The sequence below is a fragment of the Panicum hallii genome, chromosome 1, assembly GCF_002211085.1.
Source record: "Panicum hallii strain FIL2 chromosome 1, PHallii_v3.1, whole genome shotgun sequence".
NCBI classification, from domain to species: domain Eukaryota; kingdom Viridiplantae; phylum Streptophyta; class Magnoliopsida; order Poales; family Poaceae; genus Panicum; species Panicum hallii.
This window is the reverse complement of record NC_038042.1, coordinates 2,111,113-2,126,371: the sequence shown is the minus strand read 5'-3', so window position 1 is coordinate 2,126,371 and position 15,259 is coordinate 2,111,113. Positions and strand designations below refer to the sequence as shown.

General features: G+C 52.9%; 1 protein-coding gene across 1 annotated transcript; it reads left to right on the top strand.

Moving 5' to 3' along the window:
* Window positions 1-3,517: 3,517 nt before the first annotated feature.
* Window positions 3,518-6,234, top strand: LOC112879300 (leucine-rich repeat extensin-like protein 7). Its single transcript, XM_025943526.1, has one exon. It carries the CDS (start codon window positions 3,731-3,733, stop codon window positions 5,960-5,962), a length of 2,232 nt encoding a protein of 743 aa, XP_025799311.1. The 5' UTR covers window positions 3,518-3,730; the 3' UTR covers window positions 5,963-6,234.
* Window positions 6,235-15,259: the final 9,025 nt, after the last annotated feature.

Below are 15,259 nucleotides of genomic sequence, written 5' to 3'. Positions count from 1 at the left end.
AAGCGCTTTTTTTTAAAAAACTCGATAATGCAGGGGCGCTGTGGCGAGGCCGGCAGCCGTCAGCCCAGACTCCAGTCCCGTCCCGTCCGCTGCCTGCCGGCCCCCCGGATCGCTGCTCGTCTCTCCCCCCGATCCTGGCCTGGCCTCCGTCGGCCACCATCTCCGTGGCTCCATGGCGCGTCGCCCTGTGCGACATCTGCTGCGCCAGTACTCTACGCGCAGCACGGTGCGATGCAGCGGCAGCGCTAGCCGTGGCACGTCGGCGACCAAGCAACAGCCACCGCATGCCAGTAGACCTGGAGGCATTGGCCTGACCCGCCTGCTGTAGTAACTCCATCCAACATGCTGCCTTCGCTACTCCGCATTAAATGGGCCGAAAATGCAGCGGAGGCCCGGCAAACCTGACGTACTACTCGTCTCCTACATGGCTACCTGGCATGTGAGTACGTGCGTGCGTGTGCTCATCCGATCCTCCTCCGAGGATCTATTTGCATAGGTTAAAGTTAAACGCTATACTTTAATATTTATCAGCACTCGTAATTTTACTAAATTTTTTAAATTTTTTATTAAAGTTTCGCTCATCTTATTAACATTCCTTATGATACGCCAGTGTGAAAATTTAGCACTCTTAGACGTTACCGCCTGGATCCAAAGACCCCCTAAACCTCAAGGAGGATTCGTTATGCATGCACGCTGCATTGTATGCGCGCGGTGTGGCTACATTATTTTGTGGCGCTGTGATGTCCAAATCGTCGTGTAGACGAGCAAACTCAACGGTTGATGTTTGTGATATAGTTAGAGGACTAAAGTTCTATGCGGCGGGCCTAATCAAAATATTGAGCGGCTTCAAGTAATTCTTGCATGTGGAATAATGGAATTCAGAATTTGAGTGGAGACACGTGCCCCCCCCCCCCCCCACCTCCCCCACCCCGCCACTATGATCTATTTGAAGCCGTGCTTAGTCAAGGCACTCGATATGTTTTATCTTGCACGTACTGGTGTCCTCATTTCTTCTTTTTGAAAAGATTGCAGAAACACTACAGTGGAAAATACTTCTATTTCGCTCCTTCCAAAGATTCTATGCCACATACATCAGTAGAAGTGTCCACATTTTTCCGTATAGATCTTGTAGTATAATGTTACCTTAAATATAAAAAGGACCATAATCATGCATAATTTTTAAAGTATGATAAGAGAGAATTTTTAACCATCTCATAATATATTTTTGGATGTACCCCTACCAATATGTAATTGCTCCACCAGAAGATGAGAATGAGTCTCTTGAAGAAGGGTTCTTGATTTTATTAGGAATCAAGATTTTAGGAAAGATCGCTCATGGATCAAAATTTTAGGAAACATTGCTCATGAGTTTTAAAATAGTAGAGTGAGTATATTAGTCGTCATTACTAAGCTATAAAGTTCAATTGTTTGTTTATTTGTAAAGCAAGTTATAAAGCTTGGAAGCATCAAGGAAACCGGCAATACCAGAGCATCCCGTTATTTATAAGTAACAATGTTAAAATATGGGATAGGACATGCAAAGCACTCTCAAATATCTCAATGTTACACTGAATGCTGATAATTTATGATCCTGCTCTATTTTAATAATTATAGAAGGATTATTTTTATAGAGTTACTTCAGATTATTTTTTTCTAATGACACGTATGGGTAATTTAGATGAAGATTAGTAGGGTATTTAAATTATTTATATAACAACAGAGGTGGATAATTTAAATATATATTTAATTTAGACTATTTTCTCGGTAAAGGTGGGTAATCTTTTCATAAAAGATAGTACTTGATACAATAGTTATCTAAATTGATCTCTTACAAGAATCTTTATCAGTTATTTTTTAGCATGTACCATGAGGACTAAGTTTAAGGTTTTCCGAAAATAATCTCTAATCAGTAACAATATAAGATTGCCGCCGAGAACCGTTGTCCTTTCCCAGACGTCCAGACGGCCTAACAGCCCTCGGACTAAAGAAGTAAAACGAAAACCCGGAGAGTTAACCGTAAAACGACAAGCGTAGAGAGTCACCTCCCAGTTTGAGGCTTTGAGCAGAGCAGTTTTATTTTACGGCGTAGCACAGTAACTACCACGCCGCACCCAATCAGCACGCTGCCCGCGGCGCATGTGTGCAGGGACGCGCGCGGCAGGTAACGTTGGCCGGGTTCGGCTCGGTGGACCGGTTCAAACCTTTGAAGCTGACTCGGAATCCTGGCTAGGCCATCGCAAGTGGAGTGGTACGGAGCACATCGCGCAAAAAGGCCACGGAGCAGTTAAATTAGTGGCCACCGCGATTACAGCAGCCTGATGAGCACGTTAGAGCATCTTTAACAGCTCTCAAATCAGACCCTCTGCTTTTTGAGCCAGGGCTCCTTCTATTTTTTTAGGAGGGTTAGCTTTTTAACCTCTTTAAATCTCGCTATTTTCTTTTAATATAAAGGGTAGGACCTATTTATCTGTAGATTGGGAGCTTTGTCAGCAGATAGGGGGCTCTCTAGAGACCCTCAGGAATAGAGAGTGGAGTACGAGGATGAAGTAAGAGATTTGGATAACTCCGTAAAATAGGAGTTTCAGTAGAGGATCTGGCGTGTGGTTATTTTATTCCACTCTCTAAATGTAAGTTGGAAAGTCTGATGGAGTTATTTTGGTCGCTTGGGCTGGATCGCGCATGCACTGTAATCAGACACCCATGCATACATTTTACATCGCATGGTGTACTTTTTATTACTTGTTAACAGTGAGCCAGTGACCGTCTGAGCTTATACTATACAAGTACAAGTGTAGCCTCGCGCGGGCCCTACCTAGCAGCAACTGCAGTCAAGGACCAAAAAGTCCAATGCCAGGCCAGTGCTAAACTAGTCCACACATGCAAGCATCTCAGCCCAGGCCAGGCGGCTGTGCGTGCCCGCCGGCGAGCCGCCGTTCGCGCGGCCTGAGCATGATCCGCGCGCGCTGGCCGTAACGCTCCATCGGCTTTTGAATTCCAGCTCGACCACACCGCGTTCTCTTCTCCATGGGGATGCGTAAACAAGAGCCGAAACCACCGAGGACGCGCGCGACGGCGGGCGAACGCGGATTGTCCAGAACTCGCAAGCAAAAACAAAAACAAAGGCGCTCTAAAAGCTAAACCAAACTCCCGGTCCAGACGAGGCCGGACCAAGACGACACGCCAGCCAGCCAGCCAGAGGCAGAGGCATCCCCCCGAGCCGCCACCGCCACCGCCAACCGGACCAACCCCCCCACGTTCGAACGCCGACCGCTCCCCGCCCGCCGCCCGCTACGCGCCGCGCCGCCCGTCAACCAAACCAGACCCAGCTACCACCCCTGCCAGCCGCGTCGTCGTCGTCTCCTCCGTGACGAACCCGGCAGCCGCAAGCAGACACCGCCACACGCACAGTCACACACAGCTAGTAGTAGTGATCCAGCGAGACGCGCTCGAACTGAGCTGGCTGGCGGCCCCCATGTGAGCCCCTCCCCTCCCCAGCGAGCGCTGCTTCTTCAATCACTCGCTCACACCCCCCATGTGCCCGCTCTGAATGCCACTGCGGCTTCACGCGCCACCACCACCCCCAGCCTCCTTCCTCCCCGCTCCTCCGTGATCCCTCCCTCCTCTCCCTAGATCAAGCCCCCGCATTCCTTCCTTCCTCCCTCCAGATCGCGGCAACCCCCAGACCAGACATTCCCGTCCTCGGGACGAGCGGCGACCAGTCCCGCTGGCCATGACCCCCCGCGGCGCGCCGGCGCGCGCGGCGCTGCTGCTGCTGCTGGCGCTGCTCGGGCTCCTGCACCCGCGCCCGGCGGCGGCGCAGCAGGAGGGCGCCGTGCCGGAGGCGTACGCGGCCTCGTTCGCGTCCCGCTTCGCCGCGCCGCCGTCCTGGTCCTTCCCGAACCCGCGCCTCCGGGCCGCCTACGCCGCGCTCCAGGCGTGGAAGCGCACCGCCATCTTCTCCGACCCCTCCAACTTCACCGCCAACTGGTCCGGCCCCAACGTCTGCGCCTACAACGGCGTCTTCTGCGCGCCCCTCCCCGGCACCGCCGGCGCCGGCGCCGCCTCCGGCGGATACAGCCACGGCCACGGCAGCAGCGGCGATGGAGACCTCGTCGTCGCCGGCATCGACCTCAACCACGCCGACATCGCCGGGTACCTGCCGGCGTCGCTGCCCCTCGGCGTCCCGGACCTGGCGCTCTTCCACATCAACTCCAACCGCTTCTGCGGCGTCGTCCCGGAGACCTTCCGCCACCTGCGCCTGCTCCACGAGCTCGACCTCAGCAACAACCGCTTCGTCGGGGGATTCCCCGAGGTCGTGCTCTCGCTGCCGTCGCTCAGGTACCTCGACCTCAGGTTCAACGACTTCGAGGGCTCCATCCCGCCGGCGCTCTTCGACCGCCCGCTCGACGCCATCTTCCTCAACTCCAACCGCCTCCGCAACCCCATCCCGGCCAACCTCGGCAACTCGCCGGCCTCCGTCGTCGTGCTCGCGCACAACAGGCTCGGGGGATGCATCCCTCCCAGCATCGGCAAGATGGCCGAGACGCTGAACGAGATCGTGCTCATCGCCGACGAGCTCACAGGGTGCGTCCCGCCCCAGGTCGGGCTGCTCAAGAAGGTCACCGTGTTCGACGTCAGCGACAACCACCTCCAGGGCCAGCTCCCGGCCAGCATTGGCGGGATGGCCGCCGTCGAGGAGCTCGACGTCGCCAGGAACCGCTTCGAGGGCGCCTTGCCGGCCGGCGTCTGCGGCCTCGCCAGCCTCAAGAACTTCACGTACACCGACAACTTCATCACCTCGCGCCCGCCCTGCGCCAAGGCCACCGCCGACGGCGCGTGGAACTGCATCCCCGGCGCGCCGGCCCAGCGCCCGCCGTCGCAGTGCGCGGCCGCCGCAGCGCACCCGTTCGACTGCAGCAAGGCGCAATGCCAGGCCCCGGCGTACACCCCAACGCCGGGTGGTGGTGGGTACACCCCGACGCCCGGTGCTGGTGGCCATGGCGGGCGCGGTGGACGTGGAAGCGGCAAGCAACCGCCCACGCCAGTGGGATCGCCTCCGAGAGGCCGCATCGCTGGGAACCCGCCGCCGCCATCGAGCTCTCCTACCCCATCCTACCCGTCGCCGCCTTCGAGCTCTCCTTCTACTCCTTCCTACCCGTCGCCGCCGTCGAGCGCCACCACTCCATCGTACCACTCGCCACCAAAGGGCTCCACCACGCCGTCGTACCCTCCGCCGCCGTCGAGCGCCAGCACCCCGTCCTACCACCACTCGCCACCCCAGGGATCACCCACCACCCCGTCCTACCCCTCGCCGCCACAGGGCTCCACCACCCCGTCCTACCCTCCGCCGCCGTCGAGCGCCAGCACCCCGTCCTACCACCACTCGCCACCCCAGGGTTCACCCACCACGCCGTCCTACCCCTCACCACCCTCAAGCTCCAGCACTCCATCCTACCACTCGCCGCCGCACGGCGCGCCGACCCCGTCCCACCCGTCGCCACCAAAGGGCTCTTCCTCCCCAACCCCAGTGACCCACGCGCCGCCCCCGCCGACCTCGGCGGACGAACCGGACGTGCGTTACGCGCCGCCGCCGCGCTCGTACGGCCCCAAGCCCTCGACGCCCCCATCCCACGGCTCGGCGTCGCCTCCCTCGACAGGCTACCAGCCGCCGTCCTCCGGCCACCCGACGCCGTCGCCGCCAACGGAGCACCCAGGCTACGTCCTGCCGCCGCACGCCCCAGGGACCCCCTCCTCGCCCCCGTCGCACCCCGGCACCCCCTCGACGACGCCAGGAGCGCCGCCGACGAAGCACTGCTCGCCGCCGGCCCAGGGAGGGAGCCCCGGCACCGGTGGTGACCACGACCACGGGCACGGGCACGGGCACGGCGGCAAGCTGCCGTTCCCGCCTGTCTACGGTGTGTCCTACGCGTCGCCGCCGCCTCCAGGGAAGCCGTACTACTAGCCCGTGAAGACCGCTCGCCGCCTCGCCGGAGCGCCGGTCATCGGCACCAACACCCACCCGCCACCGCCAGTATAATACTTCTCCATGCATCCCTGTAGTATTTTTTGCTCATTTTTTCTTCTTCTTTCTTCTTTGATGATGATGAGTATTTGATCAAAGGCAATTGAATCAAAGAGTTGCAATGTATTGATTCTTTCTCACTCCCCTCTTCCTCCCCCCTCACCGAATTTTATTGATTTATTAATTGATCTGGAGATGTATAATCCTGCTCCTGTACTTCCCATCGCATCGCGTTGTCCGGAACACGACCGATCACATGCATATGCCGCGATACGAGATCTGCGATACAGTACCGCGATCTATGTTGGGCATGGCCGCATGGCTTTAAATTCATTCCTCGCCGAGAAGGATGGATGGATGTTCCGGATGCAGCTGCCGCCATGGCAAGGCAAAGCGGCAGCCCTCTTCGGATCGAGGGGAATGTTTGGTTACAAAGACAGGTGGATTCGAATTCGATGGCGGTGCACGCTCTGATCTCCCTTTCGGTGGTAAAGGATGCATCGCTAACAATTCCGGGCAAAAAGAAAGGGGAATCAGGCCATGGCGCCCGTGATGAAGAAGATGACACGAGGGGAAACTGGAGTGGGGAGCGAAGCGAAGCAGCGGCTCGGGCTCGGCTCACAGGTTGGTGGCGGCAATCAATTGGAGGGCAACTACCGTGCTGCCTGTACTTGCCGGGTTCAGATCGGGGGAAAGGGACAGGCGGCATGCCGGCAGCGGGGCCGGCGTCCCCGTCCGTGTCCCGTGGCGCCCGCGTGGGCGCGCCCGTCCTGTCTGTCCGTCCATCCACCATGCCCCATGTGTCATGTGTGCGCCGTGCGCGCGCGGAGGCGCGGAGCTGTACTGCGACGGTGAGCACGGCTGCGCGGGGGCCTGGGGCCATGGCTCCGTCCGCGCCAAGGGAGAAGAGGGTGAAGGGGAAGGAGACACCGTCGTCGGGGCCCCGGGGGGGCCATGGCCCCATGGGACGTCAGGTGCCCTGCGATGCGACGGCGACTCGACGCTGCGGGCGCCGGATCGGATGGGGGCGCGCGGTGCTGCCAGCCAAAAGCAAAGCACCAAGAGGAGGAGGAGGAGGAGGAGGAGGGGATCAGGCCTGTCGCCATCGCCGGTGTCGCGTCAGGCGCGTGGATCGTACATGGATGGGATCCGAGACGTGCGTGCTAGCAGCGCAGCACAGCTGTGACCTCTGAAGAAAGGTGGCCGGCGTTGGTGGTCGGTGGCTGGTGGGTGAAGGGGATGAGCACGCGGGCGGTTTTCACTGGGGATTAATCGCTTCGGCAAAATTTAAATTACCAACGGCGAACTGGAACTGGGACGCTGTTCAGATCACCTCCGAATTCCAACTTTTTACGCTCTCTCTCTATCACATTAATTTTGGGATACATGCATGGAGCAGTAAATGTATGTAAAAAAATAACTAATTGCACAGTTTAATTGTACATCACGAGATGAATCTTTTGAGCCTAATTAATCCATAATTAGATAAAATTTGTCAAATACAAACGAAAATACTACAGTGGCACTGTTAAAAAATTTTGGAATCTAAACAAGGCCTCGAGAGGAGTAGGTAAAGGAAGCCAGGATGGGATGCTGTGATGGTGAAGGCGTGTCGCAGGACACCTGGAATTCCGAATTCATTACCCCCATGGGCCATGGCACGCACGGTCGTCGTCCGTGCCAGATGCGGGTTAGGTTTGGGAGCGAGTTCAGATCCGGAGCTCTGCGCGGGAATTGATGGCACCCCGAACTACCTTGCTCGTATCATGCTCATTGGTCTGGCAGTCCTGATGCCAGCGGAAATACATGGGCAACGAGTGATCTACTGCCGTCTGGCCGGGCCGTGTCATGTCGTTGCCTTTGATCTCTCTGTACTACTGAAAAGCACCGGCAGGCGACGGCACACGCGCTCTCTCACTTGCAGAGCAAAACAACTCGTTTCCTTTTTATTTTGGAAAAGAAAAGGGAACAATTTGTTGCTGCAGCCGCTAGTCAATGCCCATCTCATGCCCAGTAGCCGTTGCTTCTGACTTTCCGAGGGCAATTGCTACTCTGAGCTCTCCTAAACCCATAGTGTGTAGTGTGTAGAGGAGAGAGAGGATAATAAATGTATGTGCAGATACTACCTCCTCAATGCATAGTGTCCGTAACAGTTTTCGAGGAGAAGAAACTTTAATAACCCTTTACATGCCATTCAAATTAAGAAGGATCAACCGCGGCATGTATCAATACATCCAAAAGATCAGCAATCTGGTAGGTCTACATAATTCAGCCGAAACCAACAAAATTAGATGGCCTCTTGCCAAGCAATTCGCTCAATCATGCAATTCACAATGATAGCACTTTGTAGATAATTTACGAAACTACCTGGCAGATACATCCTGAAAAAGGTATACCCAAGGTGGTAAGTTTAGGTGAGGAAACGCCGAGATCAGGAACTCGAAGGTGCAATGAACGCAAGACTTAGACAGGTTCGGGCCGCGAGGTGCGTAATACCCTACGTCCTGTATGGTGGTTTGTATTGCCTTGGATGTAGATGTTGTTCTATTTTGAATGGGTCCCTACCCCCCCCCTATATATCCGGTAAGTCAGGGTTACATGAATCCTAGTCTAATACTAGCCAAAGAATCGTAACTGGGTATAACTCGAGTAGTTTCCTTCTGTACCGACTAGCTTTATCTCTTACTCATACGAGTAGAAAACAACATAAATAAGAGATAAGACAGGCTTTATTTCTTAATCCTGTTTAAACTACGTTATGTACACAGCCCCGTAGCCCCGGGTCTGACACTTGTATCCATTTACTCGTACCAGATTTATTATCTTTGCTCTGCTCTGTGTGAATCTGGAAGTTTCGGTTTGTAGAATCCAGAAGTTCCGAGTTCATCTACTGCCCTGCTCAAATTTAGAAATTCCGGATTTGATAACCCAGAAGTTCCGAGTTTGGCAGGCTGTGAATCTTATCTGCTGCTTTGAAGTAAAAAAATTGTACAGGAGCATCTATTCACCCTCTTCTAGGCGACATCACGATCCTTTCAGCGGGGCCGTTTCTCTGTGCTTTGGATGGAGCGTCTCCTACATGAGAAAGGGTTTCCTCCTCTTTTCTCCTCTCTCATCAACAAATCCAATATCAGTAATTTTGCTTATGTGGCAGACAATTTAATTCTATAAAAACTATGTGACCTGAAGCATTGGGATTATCCTCAAGACGCCACCTTTAGAAACTACACTAACCCATAATGTCTTGTGTGGATTTCTATTAAACTCACTCTGTTCTGTTCATCTATCATATTTATTCTTCATTTATTATGAAGACACCACCTCACTCCCAATGCATAATTTACAATGTCTAGTGTATTGGTTTACGTGTCTCTACTCTCTTTCTTATTTATTATAGTGATATATAGGTTAATTATTTATTATAGTGATATATAGGTTAAAAGTTCTACATGGCGGTATAATTAATTATATGAAAACCATTCTACTAGACTGTTAGGAATCCCTTTACCTAGCAGCTTAATAAAAATTCTACGGACACCAACTGAGATGGAAAGTTGGAACTGCGCTAACTGGCACAGCAGGCTGGCAGCTTCTCCGCCGGCACTATCCTGGGCCTTGTTTAGATTCCAACTTTTTCTAACCCAACTTGCAAGTACATCACAGGGTTAGAAAATTTTAGAATTCCAACTTTGCAACACAAAATTCCAACTCTTTGAATTGGCCTAAGAAAGACCAGAATGCCCCTCTATCCACAAGGAAAGTCCACCATGCAGCTGCACACATTGCAAGCATTCGCATGTTTGTATCAAATGCAACAGTACTCAGTAGCTCAGATTTTTTCCTAATCCTCTGAACAGACAATATTACAAGTTAAAAAAACTGTACTATAGCACAAACCGCATGCAACTTCTGAGCAAACATTTGATACAATCAACAAATATCCTAAAGAACTAGCATTATTATAGTCTGTGAACAAATAAATCTAAAATACAAGTCCTTCAGGCCCGCCGCAAGCAAGATTATTACAAGTTCTCAGCAAACTAATGCAAATACTCGTCCTCAGGCTCTATTGTACAGGTGGTCAGCAATATAATCACGAAATGCATTCATCTGTGCAACATCTTCAAAATCTGGGGCATCAACAGCTTCAGTCTGCTCAATAGAGGCGTCTGGCGGCACATAATGCACATGTTGATCTACCAGCCCAAAGTCATTATCGTCCAGCCCACTCAATCTTATGAAATTATGCAAAGCTATACAAGCAACAATAATCTTCCTTTGCGTTGCGGGAGGATAGCTAGGGATTAGCATCAATATGCGCCACTTCATTTTCAGTACACCAAATGCCCTTTCAATGACATTTCTAAGAGATGAATGGGCATAATTGAAAGTCTCCTTTTTACCTCGTGGTTCTGCGACGTTTTGGAAGTCTTGAATATGGTACATGGTTCCCTTGTATGGAGCCAGGTAACCTGGACGGTTGGGGTACCCGGAGTCCACCAGATAGAACTTCCCTACAGCAGCAACTACCTGTAAGTGTTAAGTACTTGAATTAGAAATGCCAAATGTAGTAGCACCTAAGACTCTACCTTCAGGTGGGTGAGAAAATTGATCCTTGTACGTAGTTATGGCATCATCAAACACTCTCATATCATGAACAGATCCCGCCATCCCGCAAGGACAAATGTGAAGAACATGTCAAAGTCACAAACAGCCATGACATTCTGTGTCGTCACGCCCTTGCGACATAAGTGTTGTACAAATTTATCAGCAGGCACTACACAAGGCATGTGGCTGCCATCTATAGCTCCTATGCAGTCCTTGAATTCAGGGTTGAACCGAGGGTTAAGCACCCTAGGATGCGGCGTGCTGAATTCTGGGTCCCGAGGTCTAATGATATCGTCCGCAAGCTTAACCACACACTCCAACACTCTATAGAACATTGCGTGTACTGTGCCTAGTGATCTCTCAAATCTGTCCTCAGCTTGCCTAGCTGATTGTGGAGCACCTACAATCCACAGGAACGTCCCTAAAGCCTCAATAGAGGTCGATTTTGCAGTGTCCTTCAGGCCATACTCATTTCCTAACAGAGTATGCAAACTATAGAACATATTATTACTCATTCTAAATAAGCTGTAGCATGAGGTTTCATTGGCTAGTTTGTCTTCTACCCATTCCAACCCACTCATCTTGGGCACTCTATGTTCTGCCCTATTGTAGAACTTGTCCAAATGGAGGGCATACTGAGAGTACATACCATATATCAGTGCAATGTCCTCCTAATCCTCCTCTGCCAGCATGCCAAAAAAATCCTTCTCCCACAGCTGCTTCCTACCAGCATTAGCATCCACCTCTGCTGAAGGTTCGTCAGCTTCCTGCACACATGAAACAAAGAGAAAAAGCTCTAATCAGTACATAATCACATATAGAAAAGGAATGATGCAGCAGAACCTTGCCTTATGTAACCTACTGTCACATGCACACAGCGCACATACAGGGACCCACATAACTTAAATATTCATCAACAAGCAACACCACAATAAAGTTGCACAACACAACAAATTAGCACAACACAAGCGTACACAATAAAGTTAAGAACATCACAGGGTTCAACAGCCACACAACCACACACAGGTGCATGCATGGAATAGAGGTTCTAGTTGCCGACCCCAGAAAGGTGTGCAAGGATGCATTTTCTTCCTTCTTCATCTGCTTCCTCAAAAGACTCCATGTCCTCATCAGAACGGACTAACTTGAGAACTCCAACCCAAAGGCGGCTATCTCCAGCTACCCCCAGCTGCCTAGCCATCTCCCTCACTCGCTTCCTCCTGGCTCTCTTCTGTTCCTCAAGTTGTTCCTCTCTTTTCTGCCTATCCGCCCAAATCTGGTTCTGTGCTGCAGTCCTGTTCTCCAGAATGATGTTGAGCTCCCTCATGTTGGACTGCATTGCACGCACTGCTGGGCTCCTGGACTTCTTGATTGGGCTGCTGCCGGTGCTGCGAGTGCTAAGGCTGCTGGAGCTCCTCTTGCTGCCACTACTGTGTGGAGTGCTCTGTGGAGTGGTGTCGCCGCCATCTTCATCTTCGTCACTGCTAATGGTCTGTGGCCCTTTGCGGCGGCCAGGAACATATGAAGTTTCCCCTGTGACACACACGCCTTGGAACATCTTGTCCATTTCTGGGAGGTAGACAGGAAGGCCATGCTTCAGCTCCTTCTACTGGTCCTGCAACAAAAGCAAACGAATAGAGTTTGTCACAAAACCTGCAAAGCTAATTTAGTAGTTCTGTTCACATACGAAGATGGTGCACCCGGCTGTTCTCTTGCCACCATTGTTCGGAAGCATTGACAGAACCATCAGAGGAACGGCCCAATCCGGTTTCCTTGATCTGGAGATCACGTATGGCTCTCCATTCCTTCTTCAGTGCTCGGAGCTTGTTGCCAAAGGTTACGTTGTCATGTACCAGCTTTGTCCGTTTGAAGTATTCCTCTGTGAGATTTTGCCAACCCCACTTAGACATCTGACCCCTGTTGCAGTACCCCATGTCAATCTGGTCACAATACAGCTGACAAAAGACCTGAGTGTTGTAATCACTCCATTGAGCCCTGTCAAGCTTGTTCTGAAATATTGAACAACCTCAGTGGCACAGAAACAGAATTATTATACTCGTTACAGAATTCCAATTATATCAAATGCAACTGTAATTGGAAGCTCAGAATAGAGGTACGGACTGCAGCAGCTAATTGCATCTGTCAACTGACTGAAGCTAGCATGTAACATGTCCTAACCTTTTAAACAAAAGACGGAAATTTTAAATTCAACTGGAGTCCTGCATCGCAATGCATACTGGATTCCAGTGATGTAAATTTCAAGGAAAGTTCATCGGTGTTGTTTAATGCTCAGAACAAAGATGCCATAACAATTTGCCAAGAGAACTTGAAAGACAAAGGTCAAAATAAGGGAATGACACAAATAGGCAGTAGTATCCTTGGTCCTAGTTGCAACTTCCAATGTTTGTTTGTTACTGTGTCGTGTGCTTCCATGACTAAAGTGGCTATTTGTATAAAAAAGAGAGAAGAGAATCAACTAATTGTATACTACAAGCATCTCACAGAGTATCTAATGGTTTATACCTAGATGCAGCTTACAGATGCTTGTACAGTTAAAATTGAGATACTCTGGGAGATGCTTGTAGGTATGTTTTGGCCGACAGAGTATCTCACCTACAAGCATCTATTTGGAGGTGAGATGCTTGAAGTCACTTGTCTCATCAATTTTAATTGTACATCAATTACAGCTGCAAGCATCTAATTGTAGAGTGCACCATCTTCGTATGTGAACACAACTACTTGTAGAGTGCACCATCTAATTGTAGGTATGTGAACACTGCAAGCATCTAATTAAAATTGCATCTAATTGAGATGCTTGCAGCTGTAATTGCATCTAGTTGATGTACAAACCATTAGAATTGATGTACAATTAAAATTGATGAGACAAGTGACTTCAACTACATCTGGCAGTACAGGTCAGTCATGTTTGGAGGTGACGAAAGATACAATGGGACTTGGGGAGGGAAATCGATCCATACCGGCACTTGGGGAGGAGGCATGCTGTCGTCAGGGGCGGCCTGTTCGAGGCGGCGACGTGCACCACGGCCCCTGGAAGAGCCAGCGTCGCCGGATGTGGATCCACGTTGACGAGGAGGGACGCGGCCGGCACCACCGGTCCCGGAGTCCCCGCGAGGGGGGGGGGTCTGGCCCCTCCAACTCCACCGGCGCGAGGGGGATGCAGGCCCAGGGAACCCCTGCCGCTGCGTGAGGGCACGGGCGGCGGGTGCGCCTCGATAGTGCCACTGCCGCCTTCTTCAGCTCCGGTCTGCAAGATGCGCTGGTAAGCCTCCATGCCTCCCCAGGACTGGCTGCCGTTGAGGTCGAGCGAATCCACCCTCAGCTGGCTAGCAGAGGGGTTGCTGGACGAGGGAACGCCGAGCATCGGCGAGTACGCCGCCGGCTGCGACAAGAAGTCTCTTGTCTCGCCACCGGAGGAGAGGTTGACGAAGCTGTCATCGTTGGGGTAGCCGGAGTAGTTACCGAAACCGGCGGCGTCGATGTCGTCATGTTGGGTCACGTCATGGGGGTACCCTTCCATCGCCACCGACGGCGTCAAGGATGGCAGATCTGGACGGACGAGGCGGCGGCGGAGAGGACGGCGGTGGGGGAAGCGAGCCGGGGGAGAGGACGGCGGCGGGGGAAGCGAGCCGGGGGAGAGGACGGCGGCGGGGGAAGCGAGCCGGCGGAGAGGACGGCGGCGGGGGAAGCGATCCGGGGGAGAGGACGGCGGCGGGGGAAGCCAGCCGGCGGAGAGGATGGCGGCGGAGAGGACGGCGGCGGGGGAAGCGAGCGGCGCCCGGGGGAGAGCGAGCGGGGGGAAGCGAAGATAGGGTTTGCGAGTGCTGCGAATGGATACGGCCGGGGACTGAGGGGCGCGGGCGCGAGGGGCCTATCCGTCCACCGCGCAGGCCTCGCAATGATTGGGCTGGGCCAAAAGATTTGCACCGCAGGGCCGTTTAGATTGCAACTTCCAAATGTTAGATAGATTTGGAATTTGGCCTGCATCTAAACGGGCCTCTGGTTTATTTTGGACGAAGGGCGGCAGCTGGATTAGCCGTTGGCATTATGGCGTCACGGCATCGTTTCGATCAGGAGGGATACAAGCGGCGTGTGATTACCGGAGCACAGCGCGTCAATGCCGGTAGGATGGCGCGGTGTCGGTGGTGGCGGCGCAGGCGCTGCTGCAGCGCTGGCCGGCAGGGCAAATGTTAGTGGCTGTCGTCGTGGCCCCCCGTGACGCGGCTGGCGCGTCACGCTGACGGCTGGTGCGACGAGCCGCAGGACTCGCTGGCTCCCCGGGCATTTTGTCATTCCCTCCAGTGGTGTTTGGATGTCTAATAGGCCTCCGATAAAACGGAGCCCACGTCTTCATTTCGGCCCCGGCCCACAACCGATTCGGCCGGTCCGTTCCCGTCCAGTTCAGCACGCGGTACGCGCAGTGACAGCATGGGCCGTGTATGTACCAGACGAAAGTACAGAGCTCGTGGGCTCTCTCCCTCACGGGTCCCGCCGCTGTGAAAAATTCGCTTTTCTATCCGTTGGGCGTGCCGCGAATCTCGGCGCCCATCGGACGGCCTCAGATCTGACCACTCGTAACTCGGGTTAACCAACCGGCGGCCCGATTTGTTT

What these genes read in the sequence shown, in the direction of transcription:
- LOC112879300 (XM_025943526.1), top strand. Translation starts at nt 3,731, where the DNA reads ATGACCCCCCGCGGCGCGCCGGCGCGCGCGGCGCTGCTGCTGCTGCTG.